The 26,909-nt window shown below is 38.8% G+C and overlaps 2 protein-coding genes across 6 annotated transcripts; one reads left to right on the forward strand and one right to left on the reverse strand.

Annotated features, from left to right (window-relative positions):
- The first annotated feature begins 1,238 nt into the window (after positions 1–1,238).
- Positions 1,239–8,937, forward strand: LOC112514053 (DDT domain-containing protein DDR4). 3 transcript variants are annotated; one of them, XM_025120361.1, is made up of 12 exons: positions 1,239–1,982; positions 2,084–2,194; positions 4,058–4,144; positions 4,230–4,267; positions 4,354–4,435; positions 5,456–5,562; positions 5,738–5,819; positions 5,968–6,060; positions 6,723–6,843; positions 6,943–6,985; positions 7,537–7,728; positions 7,796–8,937. In XM_025120361.1, exons 1-12 carry the CDS (start codon positions 1,593–1,595, stop codon positions 8,601–8,603), a joined length of 2,154 nt encoding a protein of 717 aa, XP_024976129.1. In that variant the 5' UTR covers positions 1,239–1,592; the 3' UTR covers positions 8,604–8,937. The 3 variants fall into 3 exon arrangements, with proteins under 3 accessions (XP_024976129.1, XP_024976128.1, XP_024976130.1); XM_025120360.1 differs by having other exon boundaries at positions 1,240–1,982; positions 5,738–5,888; XM_025120362.1 differs by lacking the exons at positions 4,058–4,144; positions 4,230–4,267; positions 4,354–4,435 and having other exon boundaries at positions 1,240–1,982; positions 5,738–5,888.
- A 1,876-nt stretch (positions 8,938–10,813) lies between these two features.
- Positions 10,814–26,452, reverse strand: LOC112514052. Of its 3 annotated transcripts, none has more exons than XM_025120357.1 (15): positions 23,602–26,452; positions 23,386–23,514; positions 23,097–23,279; positions 22,967–23,019; positions 22,565–22,877; positions 22,303–22,387; positions 22,031–22,216; positions 19,636–19,746; positions 15,878–16,074; positions 15,574–15,789; positions 14,831–15,106; positions 14,594–14,741; positions 14,367–14,500; positions 11,646–11,732; positions 10,814–11,564 (listed from the first exon to the last, which is right to left on the reverse strand). In XM_025120357.1, exons 1-15 carry the CDS (start codon positions 26,260–26,262, stop codon positions 11,478–11,480), a joined length of 4,866 nt encoding a protein of 1,621 aa, XP_024976125.1. In that variant the 5' UTR covers positions 26,263–26,452; the 3' UTR covers positions 10,814–11,477. The 3 variants fall into 3 exon arrangements, with proteins under 3 accessions (XP_024976125.1, XP_024976124.1, XP_024976126.1); XM_025120356.1 differs by having other exon boundaries at positions 22,297–22,387; XM_025120358.1 differs by lacking the exons at positions 10,814–11,564; positions 11,646–11,732; positions 14,367–14,500; positions 14,594–14,741 and having other exon boundaries at positions 15,030–15,106; positions 15,574–15,642; positions 15,750–15,789; positions 22,297–22,387.
- Between the last annotated feature and the right edge of the window lie 457 nt (positions 26,453–26,909).

Here is a 26,909-nt window from a genome sequence, read left to right on the forward strand (position 1 = left end):
AGAGACATATGAAACTATATATTATTGTTATCCAAATAATAAAGTTTTGTGATTCGGTTAAGTCATATTTATAATCGTAAAAAGACAAAAATAACCTTTGTATCCAATTTAATCCTCGTTGTTAGTGGCTCCTTAACATAGCCAACACACACCTATCCCCACAACTCCACCTACCTCACCCTATCACTAGTTCTCTACACCCCCACAAAACACCATTGCCGCCACCACCATGACATTATTGTTATCGTCACAACCTCCATCCACCCACCCACCTCATCCATACACAATCGTCGTTGTTGCCACCATTACATTAATGTTGCCATTACAGTCACCCCACACCAACCCAACACCATTATTATTGTTGTCACAACCACCACCCACCTCCATCGTTGGCACCACCACGCTATCGACATCATCACAACCGCCACACCTATCACCAATTGATATTATTATTATTATTATACTGTATTTATAATTTAAGCAAGAAATTATGAAAATGTAATAGAGAGGTATTTTGGTCATTTATTATCATTTCACTTCCAAAACTATACTTTGTCAATCAAATACGTAGATTCCAATTGTTTTGAAATATTTCATTTCAATTCATATGGTCAAAATCCATTTTATAAAGTTAGGTGACGTTTGGTTCGTTGGAATCCGATGGAATTGTAATGGTCAATTTCATTCCTGCATTTGGCTCAATTTTTAAGTTTCCATGATGAATCGAATTCCACAAATGGTTCCTTCGTGTCATCTTTTACGAAAAACCATTATATTCATTATATTACGCCATTCTATTCCATCCTACCACGATGGATGTCACCACCGTCGTCGCCACCACTACCACCCCTCCGTCGACATTATCATTGTCGCCTTCACCCAAACCCTCACCACATTTGTCGTCACCGCCGCCACCAACATTGACGCCACTACCGCCACTATCCCACCACCAGAACAGATGGATTTAAATTCTTTTGACATATTCCATTTTAATTCCTGCCAACCGAACACATGACCAAAAAAAATTAAATTTCATTCTAATTTTTTCAGATTCTAATTCTAATGGATTCCATTTTTTGAACCATCCAAATTTTAACTTGGAATAAAAGATAATATGTTCATAACGAGATCAAACCAAATCCTATAAAAATCTAATTGAGAAAGAAAAAGGAGAAAAAATTACAAGTAGCAGCAACGACGTCGTTTCTTGTCTCCATCGCTTGTCGTTCCCCGTACTCAAAGCCCTCGCCTTTGTCGAGCAGAAACTGGTTTTTCCCCTTGCACCCTTTCTGCCCTAATCTTCTTCTTCCTTTCACTCCTCTTTCTTCAATCAATTTCAAGAAAATCCCTTCGAATTTGGTTTCTTGTCTCCATTTTCTCTCTCTAAACCCAAAAAGAGAGGGAAAAGATGAGAGTTCTCTGTGTTGTATCATGATGATTTTGACCTTATGATTATACCATCTTCGAAATCTCTATCAAAAAGTAGATTTCTTGGTTATAATTCCTGTTAAAATGCCCCCCAATGATCTCTAATGTCTAGATTCTGTACATAATCATAATCTTTGGCCTTTCCTCTTCAAGATCCCCTCACCATGTCCGACGAACAACCCTCATCGCCACCGATCCCTTCCGACGATGAAATCAAGAACAATAACAATCAAACAAACGGCAACAACGTTGTAGTGAGGAGAGAAAGGCCGTCACGTGCATGTACTGCTCGCTCCGCTGCTCGCCTTTACGAAGCTGCGGCAGCGGAGGCGGCGGCTGTCGCCGCCGTACGGAAGAAGAAGCCACGGCGGAGACCTTCTCGGCGAGAAATGGAGGAGGAGGATGAAGAAGAAGAGGAGGAGCCACCGCCGTCTCCGCCCAACCCGTATAGCAAGATTGTGACGCCGTTGGTGGCGGAGCCGCCGCCGTCACTGTTGCCACGGTGGAATATTAGGTCTATGTGGGAACTGGCCTCAATTCTTAACTTCTTAAATGTGAGGTTTAAACTCAAAAAAGATGAAATTTTTAGAGAAATTTGTAGCTATTTTTGTTGATGTGGGTATTATTGAAATGTGAAGAACCTTTTGTTTTGCAGGTTTTTAGGGATCTTTTGAATATTAAAGCTGAATTCTCAGTTGAAGAGCTCGAAACAGCTTTGATTTCGCCGAATAATACTTTGGGTGAAATACATATTCCTTTGTTGAAGGTTGGTATAATGTGGATAGAAGTGAAAGGTTGAATCTTGCATACTGTTGGTGTTCATTCTTGATAAAAAAATCCGTATCCATTCTGTTACGTTTGGGGTTTTTGTTAACTTCGGTGAAGTATGTTGCCACCGTTGGAACCGATTGTTGGTTTTGCTTCTAAGAGCAAATAAGATTGCATCTTTTCCAGAAATATGACATGGAAGATGATTCTTGTTTGCTTGTGTTTAAAGGGGCTTGTTTAGTGGGAACTCTTTGAGTTAGAGGAGTATATTTAGCAAATTACATGATAAAGGCAGGTTCAATTGAAAATTTGAGTTTTGTTATGATCTGGGGACAAAGGAGAGTGCGTCACGTGTCCCATACATTCACATGTTATTCATCATGAACTGATCACGAATGTTTACATTCGTTATTCATGATGAATATAGCCAGGGACACATATGGTGCTCTCCTTTATCCCCAGTTCGTAAAGGAAAGGAGGTTTGCAATTGAACTTTTCTCTTAATGACAACTTGTTAGAATTAGAATACAAAATCATTGTGAACTTCATGTGCTATTGTAATGTAGCTATTTCTTGTGTGCACTGTAAAGGAAAAAGGAGAACTCCTATGTCGGTTTTTAAGGCTCTTGCTGAACATAGAAGATATCGTTGTTCGGGATACCATTTTCAATCACTATCCAAGTGCATATATGTTTTTTAGGACATTTTTGTTAGAGAACATCAAAGCATTGGTGTGTTTGATTTCGATTTGTAAAGGTAATTGGTTATAGACATGTTAGTTCGATTAAATGGTGTAACGATGCATTATATGGTGTAATCATATACTAGTTTGGCTTAGGCTTTAAGTGACAGAGCATCAGAGGATATTAGGCGCAAAGTCGTTAAAGGCTCAAGGCGTACTTAGGCGCAAAGGGTCTCGGGGCCTAGGCGTGAGGCACATATTATCAAAATGTGTATATATACGTATAGACACACACACACACACACAGAGTTACACAACTCAAATATGCAACAAGTAGAAGCATCCGACACAACCAACAATACTTTGATAGAGGCAAAAGGAAGAAAGGTTTAAAGCGTGAGCTACGAGGGAGAAGTTTTAAGGTATGGGTATATTATGGTTTGACTTATGTCATCTATTTAGTAGATCTTCTCTTAAGAAGTTAGACGATGAGAAAACTAATTTAATATTAGGGTTTGATTAGGTATTTAATAATTCTTTATGAGGCACGCCTAGGCCCACAAGGTGCCACAGGCAAGACGCAGTGCCTTAGTGAGCCTTGTGAATACGCCTAGCCTCGACTTTAAAAAAGCCAAGACCTTCAGTCTTATGAGCCTTAGAGCCTAGGTTATCTATAACAACTAATATAGCAATCACCTCATGGAGAGGACCATCGTAGGCCTAATTGATGTTAATCATCTGAGTTTTCATGGAAACAATCGTTCTACTCTTTTCTTTTCGGAGGGGGGAGAGTCAGGTCCGCATAGATCTCACCTCCCCCAGACCCCAATCTCATCTCGGTGCAACCACCGCCATGGCTTAATGTGTGATTTTTTGTAACAAGATATTTGATTTTCTTACCTTTTTAATGTCTTATTTGTTAGTTTTTAATACGTAACTTAATTTAAATTGTTTATTATCATTGACCCATTGAGCAATAGTAGAAAACATGTGTTCATATATATAATATTATATAGGATATAGAGATTTGCTGCCATAAGTCACGCTTTGAAAAACCGTGGCCTCGCCGCACGCCATTTAGAACCTTATATACTGGGCTTGTTAGGTTTGATTATTAGAACAAGAAGCAAAAATGTTAATTGTGTTATTTCAATTGATGTTTAATTTTTTTCTGTATAGGCAATACCTCCGGTTACTCGGATGGCGTTAGGACAAAACACATGGGTTACGGTTCTATGCCGAAAGCTAAGAGATTGGTGGCATTGGGTACTCATTTCAAATTAAAATTAAGCGTTTTGGTTCGATTTTCACATTTCTAGAATCCAAATTTTCTTTAAAACTTTCGTTACAGGTTTCAGAGGGGGAGTTACCTATAGTTGCCTCACATGGGTAGGTTATACTTATAAATCCATTTTGGATAATTGTATCTCGCCTTGGGGGTTAAATAGGTAATTTACTAACTTTGGCACTTCCAGGGCTGAAATTGATGCATACAACACACTTGATCCTGGTGTTCGTGTCGTCATACTGAAAGCCTTATGTGATATCCGTGTCGAGGTAACATTTTTCCCACAAGCGATTGATTTTTAAAATCGTTGCAAATAAACGATCATTCTTGCAAAATTGCATACGGAACACTTCATATAAAAATACAATTATCATTCTTGTATTTACATGTTCGGAATTTAATCAAGATTGTTCATTCTTGTAAACCGTGGTGTTTTTTGCATTTTTATGAGTACAATGGTTGGTTAATTTCCAGCAAAAATTATGGTTCAAAAAGTCGATCTCCGAAGTTTTCTTGAAGAAGTCGGTTTTTCACCAAATGTTTTTCCCAAGATGGTCTTCATGGAAATAACCGCTCTACTCTTTGGGGTAGATGATATAGATCCTAGTTCCTAGTGGGACATACGAATGTGTTTGGTTTGATTCTTTTTGTTGCTTGGTCCAGTAGCTGCTTCAATCATATGCTCTTCAGGGTCCTCTTTTGCTTTAATCTATATATACATATACATATACATACATAGAGGGAGGTTCAAGGAAAAACCCCTAAAAAACGAAAAACTGAGGAACATCTTGGTAACCATTCATCTAGACGGTATGCACATGTGTATACAGGTAAAAGAAGCTGTTTTTTGGTTTTATGCATGTGTGCGTGTTATGCACATGTGCATACTGGACAAATTGCTTGCAAATTACTTGTATGCACACGTGCGTGCCGTTCAGATGTACAGTTACTAGGGTGTTCCTCATTTTTTCATTTTTTTGCAGTTTCCCCTGAACCTGAAAATGAAAAACTAAGGAACACCCTTGTACGGTATGCACATGTGCATACAAGTAAATTTCAAGTATGCACACGTGCATAGAAACCATGAAACATTTTCAATTACTTCTATGCACATGAGCATACCGTAAAGATGAACGGTTATTAAGGTGTTCCTCAGTTTAATTTTATTTTTTTGGGGGTTTTCCTCTAAACTTCACTCACTCTCTCTGTATATATATATTTGTTGAGTCTAAGCAGCCTTTAATGTTACTTAAATCTCAATAACCTTTGTTATGGCTTAAATCTTGCAGCAAGATGACATCCGGAGCTATATAGACGACTCTATAAAACACGGTGTTCCTCTTTCTGCATTTCGTAAAGAACGTACAGGTGGTGATTCACATGGAGTTTCTTACTGGTAATAAGACCGTTCCTTATCATGGGTCCGTTTCAAAATCGCTTATTTTTCGTTCATATTCTCAAGAAGATTGTTAGTTTGCAACAAAAAGCAAGTACGGTCGTTTAGTAGTACTAGAAATTTGTATTGGATTGTGATTGTGTCGACTTATTGTTTGTTATTTATTGCCGAGAAGGTATGAAGATGATCCTAACATCGGACAGAGGTTGTACCGCGAAATTAGGAAAGTGGAGGTCAAGAAAGGGAAGGGGAAAAACGTACAATCTGTTTCATCCTATCAATGGGAAACCGTCTCGACTAATTTGGATGAGTTTCAAGACGTTTCCGTAAGTTTTCAGTGTGATTTCTTTCACCACAATTGACGCTTTTTCCTTATTTTTGTGGTTTTTTCCATCTATTCACCAGGAAAAGCTATTTACTAGCAAAAACCGAACCGAGGCTTCACTCGGGAAAAAACTAAAAAATGACATGCTTCCGGAGATTGAGAAGGTCCAAAAGGTAATCGACATTCTAACTTACCCTAATCATCGGATGACTTTCTGTTTGCTCTTCTTTTTTTGGTAGAGGTTAGAGGTTTGTGTATATCTTACCTTCTCCGGATGGGTTCGAGCTTTTAATGAGCTACCCGAGCTCTAGCTTAATAATTGTCGAGCTCAGGTTGATCTCAAACACACTAAAACTCGTTTAACTTAACGAGTAAAGCTCCATAACACCAATGTTCAACTCGGTTCATTCGAGAGCTTGATTAAATTTTCGACAGAGTCAAGCTGAGCCATTCGGGCATACACTTTTTGAGCCAAACATGTTCATATGATCAAAGATAAAAATTATTTAGGTCGAGCCAATAAGAAAGCTATATGATCTTGAGTTCGAGCCCGTAAATGAATATTGAGCTCGAACATTGGAAAATATCCGCGCTCGAGCTTTAGCCCAAAACTTACCATGAAAAAGTTATTAGAGCTTGACTCTGGTAATATTTTTTCTGGCCGAGCTTGAATAACCTGCAACTCGACTCGACCCGTTAACACCCCTGCGGACCCCTCACCTTCAGGTGGAGTATAATGGGTTCGTTTGGCATACTTTCTATTTGTAGCCCATTCTCTTGGATTCTTGCATAAGTTCGTTTGGTGGTTTTTTTTTATTCTTCTTCATCGGTGCAGAGGAAAGAGAAATTGCTAAAGAAACAACACCGACAAGCGATTCTTCTCGACGGCATGGTCGTTGATGGGCTAGGTCCGGGCCGATCCCTTCGTGGTAGAAAACAAGTTTCCTACACTTTCGGTAAGACTATTGATGGGAAACGTGATACCGAGTTTATTTCTTATGCATGTGGTCGTTTAGTCCTATCATATTAAGTCGTTGCGTTTTTTTCCCTTTCAGATGATTATGACCGATCAATCAACGAGGCGATCAAGATAACCAAGTACTCAATCTTGACCCTTCCTATATCAATTGTATTTTTCTAGACTATATATCATACATGTTTATAGTTCCGATCCTAGGGGTATTAAAGTCATATGGACGGTGCAAGCCACCTCGTGTAGCCTAGTATGGCTTGCACGAGCACATTAGAACCAAACCAAGGAAAGGGGAAGGTTCCATTAGGAACCTAAAGTTGATTAGGAACTGGGGGACCGCCCACAATGCGACACATAGCATATTTATGAGGAATATGGACGTGGTATTGATCATGTTCATGATGGATATTGAAGAGGGCATGTGGCGTGCTGTGGGTGGTTCCCGAGTTCTTAATCAATTTTGGGTTCCTAAGTGTCACTCTTGGCGGGTAGTCACAGAAGGGTGCGTTTGGTATCCAGCTAAGATAGGACAGGACAAAACAGTTGTTCAGCGTTTGGTGAGACAGAACTAGACATGACAGAAAGATAAAATGACCATATATTTTATTTTGAGGTTATATTGGTGAAATATAGGTTTGTTCCATCGGGTAGTTTCTCAACCTTTTTACTTTTGCAGAAGGAAGCAACCGTCGCCGGAACCTAGTGTGAGAAGAGAAGGTTTGAGGCAAGACGCTTCTGTAAATGGTAGATGGGGTGCTTCCACACCATTGCATAATTCTCATAATGCCTCCTTCACTCCGCCATCTCCAGATTCACTCAACGATGATGTAAGCGATGAGGATCGTAAATCCGAACAGTTGGACCGCAGGTACTCCCGTTCTTTCAACCTTTTGCAACTCATCGTTCATGGCTAAATTCGTCATTTTTCCGTTTAGCAATCGGAGGCGGCAGAGGCCGCAACGTTATTCGGCACGAGAGTTTGTGGAAGCAGTTTCCGACAACGAGGCAGACATGGATACCGATGATGATGATGATGATGATGATGATATTGTCGGTGAAGCTGTGTACGATGAAGAGTATTTAAAGAGACGAAAAGAGAGGAGGAAGATGTCGAGTAGTTCAGAAGGAGATGAGGAGTATCGGTGGGATGGCGATAACGCTGAAGATGAAGAAGATGAAGACGAAGGAGACGAGTCGTTAAGTGCAAGTGAAGAAAGCGACGACAGCCCACGAAGAATCAAGAAGTTACCAGGCCGAACCCGGCGTGAAACGAAGCTCAGATCGGTTGCGGAATTCAAGTCGGGTCCGAGACGCAGTCGACGGGCCACTCGGAACCGGATAGATTACAAGCAATATGAATTCTCGGATACCGAACCGGAATCAACGAAGGCCGAGACGTCCAGTAGTTCAGATAAACACACAGAAGCAAGCGAGAAATCAGATAAATCCGGGTTTTCAATGGGAAGCAGCGAGGATTCCGAAGTCCCCAATAACGATAACGAAAACGACGATGATAATGATAATTATACCGAAGAAATGAAGATCGTCGAACCCGTTATTCAAGAAAACCCGAAGATTGAAGAGGAAGAACAAAAGATGAAGTTAGACGACAGCCCGGTTGAAGAGGAGTTCGAAAACGGTGCACAAAAACGGAGGTTTCTCGATCTAAACGAGCTTGCACCTGGTTCAGGGTTTGAAGACGGTCCGATGAAGGATGATGATGCAGATAACTTCGGAATGTGAATCAGTGAGTCATTTTTTAAGCAAGCCTGTTTCATACCGAGTGAATCGGTGAGTCATGTTTGAGTCGGGACCTGAGGCTGTTGCTTTAGATGTGGGTTTCATTTGATCGTGATGGTTATATCAGAGCATTTAGAAAAGCCAATTTGTTTGTTGTACTAATTTCTTGCATTTCATCCTTCACATGACATTATGTTTAGAATGTTTTGATATGGGTAGTTTAGTAATTTACTTATTTTTATTAGATCTTTTGTAACTTTATTCCACCCAGAAGTGGTCCTGAGAGGGAAAGGTAACTATTCAACTTATTTTCGTAAGTAGATTTTTTTTGTATGAATAGAGGTGTATCTGTTAATCTTTGAATGGTGCTCTAAGATAATAAAAAAATATCAATAAAAAAGTCTCTTGAAATCAAACAAAAAACCGAAAAAAGTCCCTTGAAATAAACAAAAAAAACTTAAAAATCCCTCGAAATCAACTAAACCATAAAAATCCATTGAAACGGTAAAATTCGACCAAAAACACATCAAACGACCTTGTGGTCTTTGATCCACCTTAAAGATGTATTCGCTCAACAAAAATCCTGAGTCTACTACTACTCCCCTGCTTTGGTGGGACAAAAAAAAATGTGTTTTTGTCCCATCCAAGTCTGCCTCCAGTCTAATATTGAACCAAACGTGGAACAACCGGTTCTTTTTACTCTTTGGGACAGAGAATATGTTTTTCATCATCTATTCACCAGGAAAAGAGTAGAGTGAATTTTATATTTTATTATCTAATATATTATTAGGTTACTAGTTTTAATACTTCTTTAATTTTAAAACTTGCAATTAACTAAAACAAAATATGTATAAAAATTACATTTTATTTGAGTTAAACTAGGGTAGGGTTCATGTTTCTTGTAAAGTGTGCTAGCGTGCTTCTATAAGGTTGTATTTGACCTAGCAAGAAGCATTTTAACACATTTTTCGGCTCTCGAGCATATTAGATTATCAGTTAAAGATGAATGATTTATAATTCTATTATAACACTTTTAACTCTATAGCTCATCAGTTGGATATGACTTACGGTTGTCAATTATGACCTGAGAAACTCGATGCATTTATTGAATGGATACATATGCATCACTTGAGTTTGACTAATTGTTGCATCCAAATTTAATTGTTGCATTTGCAGTATATAAATTTTATATTATATAACAAACCTTTGTCAACCGTACTCGTCCCCTCTTGCACCATAAGAATAACCACCTCCATCAACCATGAGATCTAAAGGGTCATTTGGTTTAAACACAATTCTATTGAATTTATGAATTCTACGATCGAGAGATTTATAGAAGCCATTGAATTCCTTGACCATTATCAAGAATCACACAATTTATAATTTTAAAAATATAAATTTAATATTTGAATCCAATTTAACCAACACTCCATACCTGCCATCACCTGCACCACTTTTGATTCATGTTATCGTTACATTTTATTTATAATTTAAACAAGAAGATGGTATTCCAAGTTATAGTTTATTTTGGACCAAAACGAATTGGAGCGAATTTGTATAACCAGAAATTTAGGATTCTCAATGAAAAATTTTGAAAATAACCAGTCCTAACCAATTTTAACCCGTTTAACATGTCATATTACTCGACTCGGCTCGTTTACACCCCCCTAGTCCCAGACTGGTAACCAATCTCAATCATTTTGATTTTTGAATGCCTGCCCAATCACCACCAGCTATAAAAAACAGACTATAATCACCTAGTAAAGTAAATTCCGTTCAGAAGTCAGGTAAGGGATAAGATGTACACAGACATGATACCCAAAGAGTAGAGCAATTGTGTTTATGTAGAAACCCCCATACTATGCAAGAGTGTAAACAATAGTTAGCAGGAAGAAGACAAAACGGCCAGTTACCAAATGTTTACCAAGTAAAAACTTACCAGCAAAAGTCACCATCCTCACCTTATCAGTAACATTCTAGGCCACCAATATGGATTGCTAGTAAGCATCTTTTACTAGGTAAACGCTTACCGGTAAGAGTCTTATCCTTTACTTACCAGGTAAGATTCTTGGTTCTGCGATACTCACCCGCTAAGATAAGTAACACAGTAAACTTTTACCTGGTAAAAGTTTGATAAACGGCCTCTAACAACACACTATGAACAAGGGGGAAAACAAAGGTGAAGTAACAAAGCAAGTCAGAACACACACAATGCAAGCATCGCATATTTCTCGATCTGTTTTCGACTTCGAAGGTAACGTTAGCACCACCGAGTTTTGATGAACAACAAACAAAGAGAACATGCCGGAATTCTAAACTTTAGCAGTACAAAGATCGAGCCTACGCTTACCTTCTGGTTTTTATGTGCGAACCCAAAATCAGAAAGTTGAAACCACCAATGACTGATCTATACCCAACCTCTTTCTCAATAGTAAAAATCCCATTTTCTAGTTTCTGAATCCGGATTACAATTGGCTTCATTTACTCGGACTCGAGTCACAAACATTTTCTTGGGTAACCCAAAACAAAGAGTCACAAACTTCTTCAAATATGATCCTTTTTTTTCTGGAAAATAAGTTGCTAAAAGGTGATGTTTTAAATGCAAATTGTAGACTCTTTTCCCTCCAAAAACTACTAATAGAACGGAAGGGATTTCAATAATAGTGAAAACGGTGACTTTTGTCGATTGAAACCTCCAACCATCGGACTTTTTCTGGGTCAAAACTTGTTGCATCCTCTCTCAGAAGACCAACTCTCCTAACTAAATTCCTTATAATACAGTTTTCGCAATTATATGACTTCTGAGCCGAGCCACAACAGATCCATATTCAACTTGGTGCGTCAAAAATGTTGTATATTTTTTTTCTCGGGTGTAGCTTAGTTTACAGCTTCATAAAAAAGAACCTGAGGTTGCAAATGCCCTTTTTCACACATGGAAAGGACATCTTCCCATCTTCCGATTACCTAAAGAAAGTAAATATTTATTAATCCGAAACTGTAACAGGAACTATGATTATGCGGTGGAAACGATTGCAGACTCCATACCTTTACAGTTTTATCATCATACATCACCCACCGTTGATGAACGTAGCTGTAGGCAAAGCAATGATAATGTTGTCCGTAATAGCACACCTTAAATTGGCAGCAAAGAATAGTTGCACGAAGTTAGACATGATAGAATGATGAATCTAAAAATTCTTTATGGTTTTGGAATCCTTCCGTCCCAAATAAATGCTCATAGTTCTAAAAATATGTAATTATTACACTTTAATTAAGTAAATGACGAATTATGGATAGAGGGAGTATTGAATTTCTCCTATCTCATACTTAAGGGTAGAATTAGAAAGTATGCACTTATTCTCGAAAGCAGACTGGACTAGACAGGACAAGACAAGCAAGAGTGAGGTAGGCGGGTGAAAGAATTGCGGAACGTTTTAGGATTTTAATCTAACATCGGTAGTTTGGTAATTAACCAAGTTTGTACCATCTCCTTGATTTACAATTTTGTCCCACCCAGTCCTGTTCGGTCACGGTCGAATTGTTGCACCAAACGTGGTATTTCAAGTTATTGTTCTATGTTGTCCTGTCCCATCTACCAAACACACCCTTAGGGTGCGTTTGGTACGCAGACAGGACAGGACGGGACAAAACAGGACAGGACAGCTGTTCAGCGTTTGGTAAGACATTATAGGACTGGACAGAACTGGTTAAAATGACCAATTTACCCCCGATGAGTCAATCCTAGAATTCTAACCACCATGATCAAATTAATCTACCATACTTCTAAACCCAAAGATGACATCAGATTCTAAACCCGAGTGTAAGCAACTTCCATTCTTCAAATCTCAAAATAGCAACAGCCGATTCAAGCAAAAAAAGCCCTAAATCGATTCAAACATAGCAACCCCAAATAGYGATTCAGATATAACAAAYCCTAAATCGTTCCAAACATAGCAAACAKAGRGCAATCGTGTACCTGATGAAGGAGAAGGTAGGGTGCGATGGAAAGGAACTCGTCGAGATAGGGCTGTCGGACTGCCATCGCCGAGAAGGTAGGGTGCGATGGAAAGGAAATTGTCGGACTGCCGTTGCCGTCACCGGTCGCCAGTCGAGTAGAAACAGCGTATGAGGTGGAAGCGATGGAGGAGAGGAGAGACGGTGGAAGCGTATGAGGTTTTTGAGGGAAGAAGGGGCAGTATGCGTATAAGGTTTTTGAGGGTAAAGTTGTAAAAAATTTCTTGTTCTACTTAGTTCCAGGGGTAAAGGGTGGACCACCGTGTCCACCCTTGTTCTAGTTAGTTCTAGTTAGTCCCACATAAAGCCACACCAAACATAGGAAAAGTGTGTCCTGTCCTGTCCTGTCCCACCCTGTTCCACGTACCAAACGCACCCTTAGAGAACCATGTTCAAGTTTCTCAACTTGGTAGTTCAGCCAAATGACCACTAGAGTTTATATCTTTGCTTTTTTAAACTATTGTTGCAACTATACATGTTAAAAGGTTGTATTTAGAATGGATGGTGGTTGAGTACAGATTTTATAGCATGGCTTTAAAGTGGTATATATGGATATGCATCACCATTAGAGATGGCCAAATATCAGTCCCGGTCCTTGCTTTCCTTTTCATAACCGGTCGCAGTCCTAACCGAAAACCCATGGCCCGGTCTCCATGTTTTGTAACCGGTCCCTAGAACCAGTCCCAGAACGGGCCGGGACCAAATCGGTCCTTACCGGTCCCGGGGCGGGCCCATTTTGGTCATCTCTAATCACCATGTAGCAAATGTTTGAAAAACCAAAGAAGAGATAACAGACTGGTCCATAGAACAGAAAAGATGAAAAGAGACAAAGTAAGGTTCAGTCCTCCATGGATATATCAAGCATGCACAAGATAGGGCAATAACGTAACCTAAGCAAATTCTGTCAAGAAGACACTTAGCAAGCAAAAGTAAAACTAGACTCTCAATTAAGACAAGAGAAGGCATTAACGGATAAATTTTCTATCATTACTAAGATTCTTTGATAGGAGGTCTAATAAAATGTGTTGAATACCATACATCAACAGGACCAATGACCACAGTTCTCAAATTAAGTGCAATATCAATGAAAGGTCCCGTACAAAAAATAGGGAATCAATTCAAACCCTGCAATGTGAACCTTGCGAATACTGGCTGTATAAATTATACAAAATCAGGCAGTCCCACATGCAGCAAGTGTTCGGTTTCCAAATATGAAAGTTGAAAGGCAGGGGTCTAATGTAGTTTGACTTTTTAAAGTTGGAAGACACGATATTTATGTCTATTTGGAGCAGTTTTTGAGGGTGAGTTCTTCGAAAAGGTAAAATTGTGAAAGGCATATTCAGGGTGTACATCATCATTATTATCTTCAATTAACAACGGAGTGGTAACTTTTTACGAGTCTTGCAAGCTTTTGGGGGCATACCTTATACTCCCTCTGTCCCAGAAAAAATGTCCACGAAGAAAAGGGCACACAGTTTTGAGAATATGTAATTATCACACCTTTTTTTCATTAAGTTTTACCCTTAATAATAGGAGCAATAATTTCTCCATCTCATAACTAAGAGTAGAAACTAAAAGCAGGTACTTATTTTTGAAAGTGGAAACTTATTTTGGGTCGAGGGAGTAATTATCATTGAGGAAGACTAAATGTCATGAACTATATGTTTCCAATTAGTTCAAATGAAAAAAATTGAAACACTGCCAATTCTAAAAGAAAATAATCTTAAGAGCGCTGTGTTTAAAGAGCTGTACCACTGAAACCAGACTGCGTTTGTTCCTTGGATCAAGTCCACGATAAAGAACACTTAAATCTATTTCAGTAGATAGGGCTGCCAACGTGGCCTTTATATCTTCAACACTTTCACAGGTGTTTTGCCAACCAAGTACTACAAAACAAACAAAAATATAATAGTTGTTAACGAAACGCAAAAACAAGCAGTGGTGTGGTGTGTGCTGGCTTATCATTGTTCTAGGAACACCTGTTGTGAAAACATGAGGTGGAGAAGAAAGAATGTGATGAATGTAGTTAAGCTTCCCACAGCCACCATCCTCAAGATCGCAAGCTAATTGATGATTCATTTCGACAAGATTTAGTAGCTCATCAAATGAGCTTTCTGGACACATGACCTGAAGGGTAAAACAAAAAAAATTATTGGTAATTCAGTGTGATTATCTAACGATGAGTTTACAAATTGAGCACATGGGTAGGAACATGCCTTCATGGTCCGAAGGGCATTGGCATTGATCTGATGAAAGAAAGAAGTATACTTCAGACGCCTAGTCTCCAAACCACAATTATAGCAATTCATGCGTTCAAAGATGTCCATTCCGAAAAGAGAATGTGCTGTACAAGCCTTATTTTGACACTCCCAAGAGCCCAGGGCATTGCTTTCCATTGGTTCAATATCAAAAACACCAGGACCAGATGTAAATGACTGGTGTAGGCAATCAAATATCACTCCCAATACTTCAGAAGCATCATTCATTTGTGCCTGTCAAATCGTTGTACATATTCAATATCAGCCTAACAGGTGCTTCAAGAAAATGCCATGCACAATGTTCAACTCAGTCACACTTCCCTGGCCTCCATTTTGCGACGCGACTAGACATGACTGGATGGGTGAGAGTCGGGTAGGCGGGTAAAAAAATTTGTGCAAGATTTTAGGGTTTTAATTTGACATGGGTAGTATGGTAATTTGCCAATCTTATCCCGTCTCCCTGATTTTTGTTCCACCTACTTTTGTCCCGCTCAGTCAAGTCCCACCCAATCTAATGTCGCACCAAACATGGGACAAGTTTTCGTGTTGTCCTGTCTGGTGTACCAAACACGCCCCCAATGTACACAAAAGCAAGCACATATATAACCTTTCCCAACAGAAAAGAGCTAAAGGGAAGCATCTACAATGTGATTATGTTTCTAACCACCAACACTCCACCCCAAAAGGCTGAATACACATACCTCCTGAAAGAAATTACTGTCCGGATACAAGTTGCTAAGAGCGATCCTAAGAGAAGTAGGAGCAACAGCCTGAACTCGTGTGTCCGTAGAAGCCATGTTTAGAGCAATAAAAATATCATATAAAGCGCATGTGACACATGGATCACCAACATGAAGATGAGCTGAAGTAGACATACTCAGAAATTCCTCCCGAAACCGTCTCAAATGCCATAAAGACTACAATTTACAGGAAAACATTACAAATTTATATCTGAGACAAGATAAAAAAAAAAGATCGGTAAAACATGAGATATTTAAAAACTACCTGTATAATCACATTCAGAAAACAGTTGTATTCACCAACTTCGTTCTTCAGGCCTGTACCATATACATCATTTCCTATTACATTGTTTGGAACGACTTCATTAGATGAAACACAAGAGTCTTCCCCATCTATAAGCATATCTTCAGGCATCGTTAATAGAGATATAGAAGGATACTTCTTGTGAGAATGAAATGCATCTGCCATATTTCAAAATAGAAATGTTAAAGCAAACCCAAAGAAATCATGCACAAATATAGTTAGAGAGTGTTACACATGTTTGCACGGAAAATATACACTTTTCAACATAACTAAAGCCACAGGAACTGGACCAAGGGGGTGTTTGTTTTCAACTTAATACAAGAAGATTGACTTAAGATGTTAAGTTATCCCATCCTATCTTATTAGATTAAGATAGAATTTTTTCCAAAATTATCCTTGTCCTACAATTTTTAATCAAGCGTCTCATTAAAAAATAAATAGTTTACCAACGTGCATAAATTAAAATTTGTAATCAAACAATAATACTTTGTTGTTTTAAATATATTTGAAGTTACTAAGTATTGTGTTATGAGCTCATTGAATTTGAATTCATATTTTTAAATAACTCATATTATCTAAAAGAAATTAAATATTTATCAGACAACTTATTTTTATTCAACACTTGTGTAGACATAAGGTTAAATTGAAATTTTTGGTGGTCAGACTATTTATTTAGGACAAGAATCAAACAACAATTTATCTTAATTCATCCCAACAGATTAATGCCTAGGGACAACTTAATTAATTCAGAACTTAATGGATAAAAAATCAACAGCCCTAAGTGTGTTTAATGTAGGACTTACATTAAGAAAGGAAGCTTATAAGTTAGTCCATGCGGGTTGCCTTAATATGGATATGGCCTATAAAAACGGCAGACTTTTGAATGCCCACAGGGTGCATAAGAAACAAAAAAGATCGATATGCAATGCCAAAGGTTTAATTGCCACCCATAGAGAGCAAAATTAGAAATGTGGCAAGAGGACAAAATCGCTCGGGTGCTTTAAGAGGATGCTAACCACATTCTGACTTTATAACCATGGAAGTCAGCCCCCCTCCCAAGGTTTTTTTTTTATCATTTCCCTTCGAATTACCACCCTGGCCCGAATTAAATGAACAGCTTACAGGAGGAAAAATTAAGATGGAATGGAGAGTAATTTTCTTCAACCTCCAAGCGATGCTAAGTTCCCCTTCTCTCAGACAATTTGACCAATTGGGGCTTACAGAACAGTCACAGGCAAAGAAGAACACAAGGGAGTCTCAGCCGACAAGGCAGCCCAAGAGTCCTGCCAATGTGTTGTTAATTTATGAGGTTCAAAACTAGTGTTTAGAATTTTCGTTCTTCAGTTCCAGTACTAGCTTGACGATCTATTTTATCACCTAACATGTGATATCTAATACCAGGAAAAGAATGGTTTTGTCTATATTTCCCATTTAGATATAGGGCTGGAGTGATCAGAAATTAAAAACCTGAGTTAATTATCAGCACTGCAAACTAGTGTGCATTCCACACCCAAATCCAGGTTTTCTCCCTTAAAATTATTAAACCATGAATGCACCATCTCATTACTCGGTACTACAAGGAAGATCATTTTTCAGAAACAGGAAAAATAACATAGACCTCCAAAGATCTAGAACAATTTATCCAGAATAGATGACTACTGAACACCCAGCATGATGCATGAACCAGGTGAAATGGCACAATACTGTTTTCTTTCTTCAAACCAAGCTCAACCTAGTTTCACAAATAAATCCTCTCGTTTACATTTTTTGGTTTACAACAAGTGTTGTGCTTAAAAGGGTAAAACACTTCTGGGTTTACAACCATAAAAAAGGTATTAAAAACTTGCAATAAAGGTGGAAAATATAACTGATCCTTAATAGGGTGTGTTAGCATCCTCTACCCCCATCAAAAACCTCTCATCTTCTCTGACTTGGTAATAACATGGACACCCATTATTGCAGATCCTCTGCCTCTGGAGGGTGGCCTCTGGTTGTTACTCAAGAGAGCCACCCTTTTGTTCACAATCCTCAAACTTCCTAGCAAGTAGCAACACAGTTCATATCACACCAGCATTATGCATTTGTAGATCCCTGTTGGTCTCATGCCAGTAGACAGGAGGTTATCATTCCCCATGCAATAACATACTTAACATATTAACATGCCCACCTCTACTGTCCACCCAAAGCCCCAAAATACATGCTACTGCCTTACCTAACCCACCATACATTTGAGATCCAGCCTACATTTGTGCTACATTCCGAATCCGCTCCTTCCACTATTCAAGCTTTTACTGCATCAAGCTTTAACGAACGGTCTCCTTTTATCTCTTAGGCCATCATCTGACTGCTAAGACCAACCTTTAAAGGTCATGACCATTCAAGGATCTTCAAAAACCAACATACAGTTCTGCCCCAGGCTATGGTGACCTATATCTTTCATTTCTCTAACACTCATACAGATACTTCCATCCAGTTCCAGCTTAGGTCAATCAGTTACCAACTTCGATAATGTCAGCGTAGATTTAACATGTTTCTAGTTGAGCTTTTTATGTCCTATCTCGCCCAACAAAGTCATTTGTGTGATCGCAAGACCTCCCATTATCAATCAGCAGAACTTGTATTTGTTCCAACATTATGTCCACCAAGTACATCTTGCAGGGTAGTTAGGCAGATTAATGACATTAACTTGAGGTCCGTGATACTAATTTCAACTATGGAAAAAACCTTAACATACCTGGTCCACAGGTTGCAGTTTCATTAAGTTGTTTGTTATGTTTTGAGCTTCTAAAACATGCTCTGTCAAGATTTTGGGTGTTTCCTTATTATTGTAGTCACCATTATATCTTTGTAAATGAAGAGTGTAAGACTTGAGTTTTCGTGCATCATAACCTAATTTTTCTTAACTAAAGCTGTATATACAGTAACTGATAAATATAGCTCAACAATTTGATTATTTTACATTAAGATAACCAGAAAGTGTAGAGATTGACATACCAAATGTCAACTTTAAGATATACACTTGGTTGGATAGACGTACCAACTTTGAGCATATATGTGCTTTATCAAGTTCTTGTGTATAGTTTGGCAAGTCAAAGTTGTTAATAGCGACAATCCAGAATCCAAGTAACATATAATCAATTAGCTAAACAAATGGACTAATACCAATGACAGAACTCCATATTGCCTCTAAAAAAAGGTATTTGCTTTCCCCTTACAGAGAGCCTACATAAATAAGGGTAAAAGTTGAGAAAGGACAATGCCATCTGTAGCAATAACTAAAATAGACAGCAGGGTTCCCTAGCTTCTTGCTCCAAGTGAATTTCTCGACCACTCTCAGATTAAGAGCAACACCTTCTCATCTAACTAGGAATCCAACTCTTTGACCATATCTGGGATAGCATATTGCCTATGAACTATACCTTGAACCATCGACGTGTCTACATGGAGAGCACAATATGAAACACCTAACACATCCCATGGTAAATCAAAAGATAAATTTTGAAGACTGTTCTAAGTGGCTTCACATACAATAAAAGTAAAAAACATTCAGGTACCAACAGACTCGATTAAATTAGATGATGACATCTTGAAAGCACTCTCCATCAGTAAAGAGGGGTTAAATTAAGATGATTATCAATGCCATGAAATATTGATCAATCAGAATGTCCCAAATAACATCAAAATCATGACCATGTCTGTTAGTAAAAAGCAAATTATACCGAGGCTTTGGCGGACAGCTTTTGATAGGTCAGCTTGGAACCTCTTTTCGTCATCATCTTCTGCTTGCAAAACGCCAAATATCTTTGTCTCATTATATCCTGAAGAAATATCTGTCGTCAAGTGGTACAATACATCAGCAGCTGATATCTTAATGTCACAGAGAAGATGGGAAAAAAAGATGCTGCACTCCAGTAATTAACAAGCCTCTATTCATTTACTTCATTTTTTTATATTTTTCGTTTATGCCATCCTTGCTTTGTCATAAAGCAATTGACCATAGGGACCTCTGCACATTAAACCCATAGTAGCCAGCCTGCTTTATACAAAAGAAGTTATAACAACTGTATGGAACGAAATGAGTATGACAGGAAACAAATAGACCCTACAATTTTGGAGAAGCGTGACCAATGTTCAATAATTAGATATAAGCGTTTACCTGATCACACCAAACAAGATTGATATTACCAAAAACTTGAAGTAATAGCACGGCACCTTCAATTTATGAGTAATGTCAGTTTAGGACTTCTTGAATGTTATTACAGATTGCATCTTATTCTTAGAATTTGATTGATGTGTACCTAGTGTGCACAAACATGGGAAATTGCAAATACAGCATGCATTTGACCCGATCCAACATGTATGTTTAGAGCCTTTAAAAATGTTCAGATTTGGTAGCCCTTGTGTGATAGGTGATGAATTAAAGTATTGCTCCTCACAATGTGCTTCTTTCCAGCTTTTTGAGCCTTCCATGGTTCATCCAACACAGACAAGCAACCATTGCAAAGCCCAATTGTAATCACTTGGCTCAAAATTCACATAACCAATCAGTCTCAATGTGAGCATGCAAGTCAGAGTAGCTTTCTAAGTATTCTTCCATCTCTATCTTTCAATGCAGTCCAGATAAAGATAACAAAATGAAAAGGAAAAAACCAGACAGGAAAAGTTAAAACACCTATCTCCTGCCATAATGTAAAATGTTCAGCAAATATCAAAATGCCTAGGGTGCGTCGAACGAGCTTGGAGATTAACCCCACTTTTGCAAAGCCACATTCAATACTGATTGAATGTAGATGACAAGCCAACTTAACTTGTTTACAGTTCTAGCAACCATCAACATCAAAATGAAGAAAAGAACTCCACAAGAATATCAAAAATAAATGTTCATCAAGATATGAACCGACAAAAAAAATTCACATATCAGTACTTCCTAACAATTAATTACGGTAAACTACCAAAAAAAGAAACCCAACGTGCAAAGTCCAGAGAAGAGATTCTAGGGAGGATCTAGCAGCACAGGCTCACAGAAACACACGAAAATAGGTGATCTTCAGGATTTAAACATGTGCAAAACCAAGAACCCAAAGATCGCGGATTGCACATAGGCCATTTCGGTATGTTATTATTCTCCCCATAATGGATACCTGATAAATTTTGAGTTTTCACTACTTAAAAGTGTACTTAAAGTTGTCCTGTGTTTCAAGATCAGCAAGGACGCTTGTTGTGTTGAGGGAGCTCCCTCTCTCACAAGCGCTGATCATATATCATAGAGAAGAACATAGAATTCATAAGATAACTTATAGTGTAATAGAGAATCTGTTAGGTATTCATCTCAATGCCAATTTTGGCTATGAGCACCTTCAAATGATAGATGTTGAAGAATTAGTTGTTATTTACCAAATAAGTAAGAAAAGCACACCCGCTTACGTGTTCACAGCTTATCGGTTGAGGCAAACACATGCAGAGACAGCACATCTACAAGTCTCTGAGACATGAAAGGAAAAATGATAGTGCATCTGTCCTAGACCCTAATCCTATGTAAATCATCCTGCGATTTCATCTGAAAATCAATTGGTCACAACAGGATACCTATTGAATAATGAATTATTATTATTATTGATGAACTGATTGTCCTTGACCAGATAGGATGAAAACTTCGCTTGATAGGTGTTAGATCCATGATATAGATTATTGCTAGTTCCTTCAAATGTAGATCACATTATTCCATGATTTATATTGCCATCAGTACACGAGGACAAGCAAATGCTATCAGTGTTTGCTGATGGTTCTTGTTGGCTGCAGCTTCTTGCATTTTCAACTTTTTACATCTAAGGCATCCCCATAAGACCTACTACTAATTTTTAGTTCTGGAACTAGATCATTACACCAGGGGGGAAAGGAAAAACAAAAAGGATGTAGAATTGGAGAGGCACACACAAAACTGATGGAGAATTGAAGAGAGACACAGTGACACACACACATAATATAAGTATATATAAGGAACAAGACATATAAGGAGGCATGCTTGAGTAACCACAAGTGATGGCTGAACAGAAAGAGAACAGCTCTAAGACAACTCAAGTATGTAGAACTTGTCAGAGTATAAATGGAACTTACTACTATCACCCTGGAAACTGTCACCGTATATAACTTGTCCAAATTCAGTAGTTTCCTTTCCAGATGACGCCGGTTGCTGTCTTCCTTCAACTAGCTTGGTTGTATTTTTTTGCCGCCTACCTCTTCTTCCTGTTCTACGCTCAGAAAGCAAGGCACCATCCTCAACTATTCCTCCATTAAGTAAACCTACACAGAAAGAGAACAGCATGTAGTCCAATTAGTCCAATACGTTTTCTTTAATTTGCATTATGAATTATAAGCACTACCAATACCAATCCTCTCTAGAACTCCATCTTCAGCCTTGCCAGAAGCATCTTCAAGGGGGCTAAGAAGTCCATTGATTTGCTTCATAGGTTCCTAGAAGAAAAAGTTGGTAAGCCACCCATACTATGAAATTACATTGACCCAAAAGGTAATTATTTTGACGCTGTTCTCATAATGTCCTTTATATCTACCAACCTCCTACTTCATTTAACATAATAGGGACAGAAAACTTAACATGTGCCTAAGTAATATCATCACAAAGATGCTCACCAGCCTAGAAGGTTTACGTTTATCATCAACATGATTACCAATGTTATGCTTCATGTAGACATCAGAAATATCTACTGGAACCATGCTCATTGGGATCACTTTTGAGCTATTTTTCTGTTGCTCTGCAAGATGTTTTTGTTTAGCCTCATCCTCAATTCTTCTTTGATATTCCAATGTCTCTTCAAGCTTCCTTTCCTCAGCTTCAAGTTCGATTTTTCTACGCCTGGCTTCATCTACATGTTGATGGAAAGCAACACCAACTTCGGCACCACTTTCAGTCGGTTGTCCATCTATCATGAGTGCAGTGGAGGAACTGAGAACACAGACATTTCCATAACATCAGAACAGGGATAAAAAAACAATCCTATTGTGAAGATCAGAGCATGATGAGGAAGCACATACGCCTTTTCTGCATTCTCAAGGGGTAAAACATGTAGCTCACCAGTGCTTATCGCCTGCACATGTAACAGTATGTGTATTCTCAACTTATGATCTAATTAAAGATAAGAGTTCACAATAATTTTTTTCAAACCTTGGAATCCTTCGTTTTTCTGAATTCCTTGTTCTTTCTTTTATCCTTTAGCTTATCATTAAGATGCTTTGGGATACCTCCGAACCCTTTTTTAGAATCTAGAGCAAGTTCTGCCAAGAAAGCTTCTCTGGCAGCATCTGATTTCTCTGTAGCATCTTTCTCTGCTAAATTCTCTATGTGTGCCTGAAGAAAAAACGAAAATAGAAATAAAAAAAATCGCACTTCTAAGGGCCTTCATAGCAGGGATAATACATAATCTCAAAAACTGCCTAGCAAGTTGTCTACGAACCCGTAAATATGATTTTACAAGAGGCACAACTATGACTCCAAAATCATGAGCACATAAAGGACCTAACTTGGCTTCCAACTGCTGCATTCCAGAGACATTTCGCATGATCCGGGCATCTATTTTGCTAAGCTGCATTTCTGAAAAGGTGAGATAAGGTGGAGAGACTGAACATAAAATTTCTGTATAAAATACATATCTCCATTTATTCAAGCTAACCTCTATAGACAACTGTTCTTTCTGTTTCTGGATTGCAACTTCTATGCAAGAATCCAACTGATGGAGATAGTCATTCATCCTCCAATCATCTTCGCCGGCTTCTAAGTCACATACATGCGAATTTGCACCACCATATGTCTCCTCAAACCCAAACTGGTTAACGTTTAAAGATTCTGCTTCTTTTAGAACATTTGTCAAGGCCTCCAACTCAAACTGATTGACACAGGTAAGCTCCTTGTCATGTTCAGTAAGTTCATCTCGTCGCTTCCTCAAAACAGACTCGTAACTTTGCCGGACAAATTCTGTAGCATGCTCTCTTCTCTTACCTTCTTCTAGACAGAGATCTTCAACTAGCTGCAATGCTTCCCCGTAGTTTATATGCTCCAACTTTCTATCACATAAGCTCCGCAGATGGAAAAATTCCTTACCAAGCATCTCTAGGATCACAATCCCTTGATGCATCTTCTCCTCTCTAGTGCATGTCCAGAGTGTCAACTGCTCTCGACTTGTGTGACCAGAAAATATCCAGGACAATAGAGGATCATCATCATGTGCTAACCTGTTCTCAGAGCAAATATTAGCGGCGATTGCATTGCCTGCAGGATTATCTTGGTGAGTGGTCACACTTAGCTTGAACGGCAAAGAACTCTCATCCAACAAGAGACTAGAACCATCTTCATCAATAACTACTTTCTCGGCCATTTTGGTCACTTGTATGACACTGTTCAACTCTTCCATGGCATTACTTTTCTCTGAATACCTACCTACTCCACAGGAATGAGATAGTTCTTGCAAGAATATGAGCACTTTCTTGAGCTCTTGTGCTCCAAGAAAGCATATACAAATGGGTGAGTTCTCCACACTGCAGTTGAGAAGCTGAGGGTGCAACTCCTCAACTGCAAACTGTATAACCTTGGTAAGATGACTAGCTGCAAGGCACTTATGTTTGATAAGCAACTGGAATAAAGCTTTTATTTTTTCAAGTAGCTTTGTGCGCTCAATGTCGTTGGATGAAGGCCAGCTATCAGGACTAAAATACCCCTTGCAACCTTCACTTTGATTGCATTCCATTGGGACACAATCAAGAGTCTTGGCATGCTTTCTGCTCCCCACAATTATAGCGTTGCAACTATCCTTGTGTTTTTTTTGTCCAAATGATGAATCCCATGCATCATCAGAGCAATAACTGTCACCAAAATGGTCATTAGCTAATTCTGGGTTCTTTGTGTATGGTCTATCAACAAAGTTAGTAACAAGGGAATTCGATTGCAGCTCAATCATCTTAACTGCAGCATTAACATCCAATGCTTTCCAAGGAAAGGTCAGAAGCATTTCGGTCCACTCATGGTCAACATTTGGAGGCAACATTGCCTGCAATTTCGGCAATAAGCTATCCATGTGCTCGCGTACAACGTGTTGCTTGTGCAATTCAGGGTCTGCAAATTTCTCACTGCATCGACAGCACATCCAAAACCTCCAACCATTATTATCCACACCAAATGATAAAGCTTCCGAAATGACATCATATGCCAACCCATCTTTTAGTGATCTAAAATGGGCCTTAATATCCGATATCCTTATCTTGAACAAGTCTTTCTTCAAATCCCTACCCATGGACTTCCAATAAGGGAGAATACTATCTTTTCTCTCAGAAGCAGATGCATTCTTCCTCGCCTTTCCACTCTTCTTTCGTTCACTTGTTCGCTGACCAGGCCCAGCAGAAGGTTCTGAACCCTTATCTACATCACTTTGGGATAAGGACGACTCTAATTTCTGCTGCAACAGCCTYGCTGCAGCCACTTTAACTTCAATCTCCTTCTTCCGTTCCTCTTCGGTCTTATTTGCTTTCTTGATGTCATTTGGCCTTCTGGCTTGAACTACTCTTATATCCATTGGGTCTTCAGGAACCCTCCTGATAGGAATAATCCTAAATTTGTCCTCCCCGTTTCCTAGATTCTTCATCCAACTTGAAATAGAACCAAGGTTGGCCTTTTGAAGCAATGCACGAAGCTCGTTCTGCACATGCGCGATCCTTGCATCCGCTGCAGAGATCTTCTGCTGGCTCTCATCCTGCAAACTCTCCTTCCCAGGATCTATTGGATTCTTAATGGCCAGTGCACGCTCACACTCATGCACCGAGTCCTCATAATCCCTTCCGTCATTAGCTGCTTCATACAGCAAATTTGCATAAAAATGTGCAAACTCAACAGAATTTGGCGATAACATCACCGCCTTCTTAGCCGACTCGATCGCGTTCTTCACATACCGCTGTTTTGCATTAGGATCATCAATAATGGAAGCAACCTTAACACACACAGTCCCTTGAACTCGATGAATCAACGACAAGTAAGTCGTGTTGTCGTGTTTGGCACACATCTCCTTCATCAACCTTAAGGCTTTCTTATGATTCCCACGTCGAAGCGCATTTAAAGCTTTCTCGCACTCAACTTTCACAGCAGAGTAACCATCCGATTCAATCGCTAATGAAACTTCACTCTCTAGGTTCGGCAGTTCCTCTTGTACAACCAACGAATTCACACCCAAATTCTGTTCCATAGTGAGTGAGCTAACATCACCATCACCGCCATGGTCGTTAAGCGGCGATGGAGAAGGATTAGCAGGCTTGGGGCGAGTAGTGACGTTTCGCTTCTTACGCCCCATGTGTGTGAATTGCAGCTTACTTCAAAGCAAAAGGCAGGCCAGAATTCATATGCGTAGAGGTAGATACATAGAAAGACTTACTGGAGAGAGAAATGGTGATGATATGAGTTGGAATCCCAAGGCGGTGGTGGTGGTGGTGGTTGGTGGCGTCCCACCGCAGCGATCGGCGTTGTTGTATCGAAAGAGGGCTTTTTTTTATCCCTCGGTGGTTTTCAAATGTGGCATTTGACATTGACCCTTTTTCTTGATTCGCATATGCTCGCATTTAACCTCACGCCTCCCGGTACAAATTCTCTTTTTAAATTAATTAATTATTTATTTATTTATTTATTATTTTTAATTAAAATACTGGTGTAGGTTTTTAGGTGGCGTTTGTTTTTTAAGAGGTGCTGAAGTCTGAATTCACTTCTGAATTTTAAAAGGTGGTGCTGAAGTCTGAATTCACTTCTGAATTTTAAGAGGTGGTGCTGAAGTCTGAAATTTGAATCAGTCAGACTGTTTGTTTTTACGTCTGAAATCTGAAATCTGAATCAGTATACTTGACAAATATAAACGTGATATGTAATTGTGTAATCATAAACCATTACCCAATCAGTTATACAGTTAATCAATCACATGTAATAACAATCTTTAGCTCATCATCTCTA

Source organism: Cynara cardunculus (genome assembly GCF_001531365.2).
Source record: "Cynara cardunculus var. scolymus isolate 2C chromosome LG 6, CcrdV1, whole genome shotgun sequence".
Classification (NCBI taxonomy): domain Eukaryota; kingdom Viridiplantae; phylum Streptophyta; class Magnoliopsida; order Asterales; family Asteraceae; genus Cynara; species Cynara cardunculus.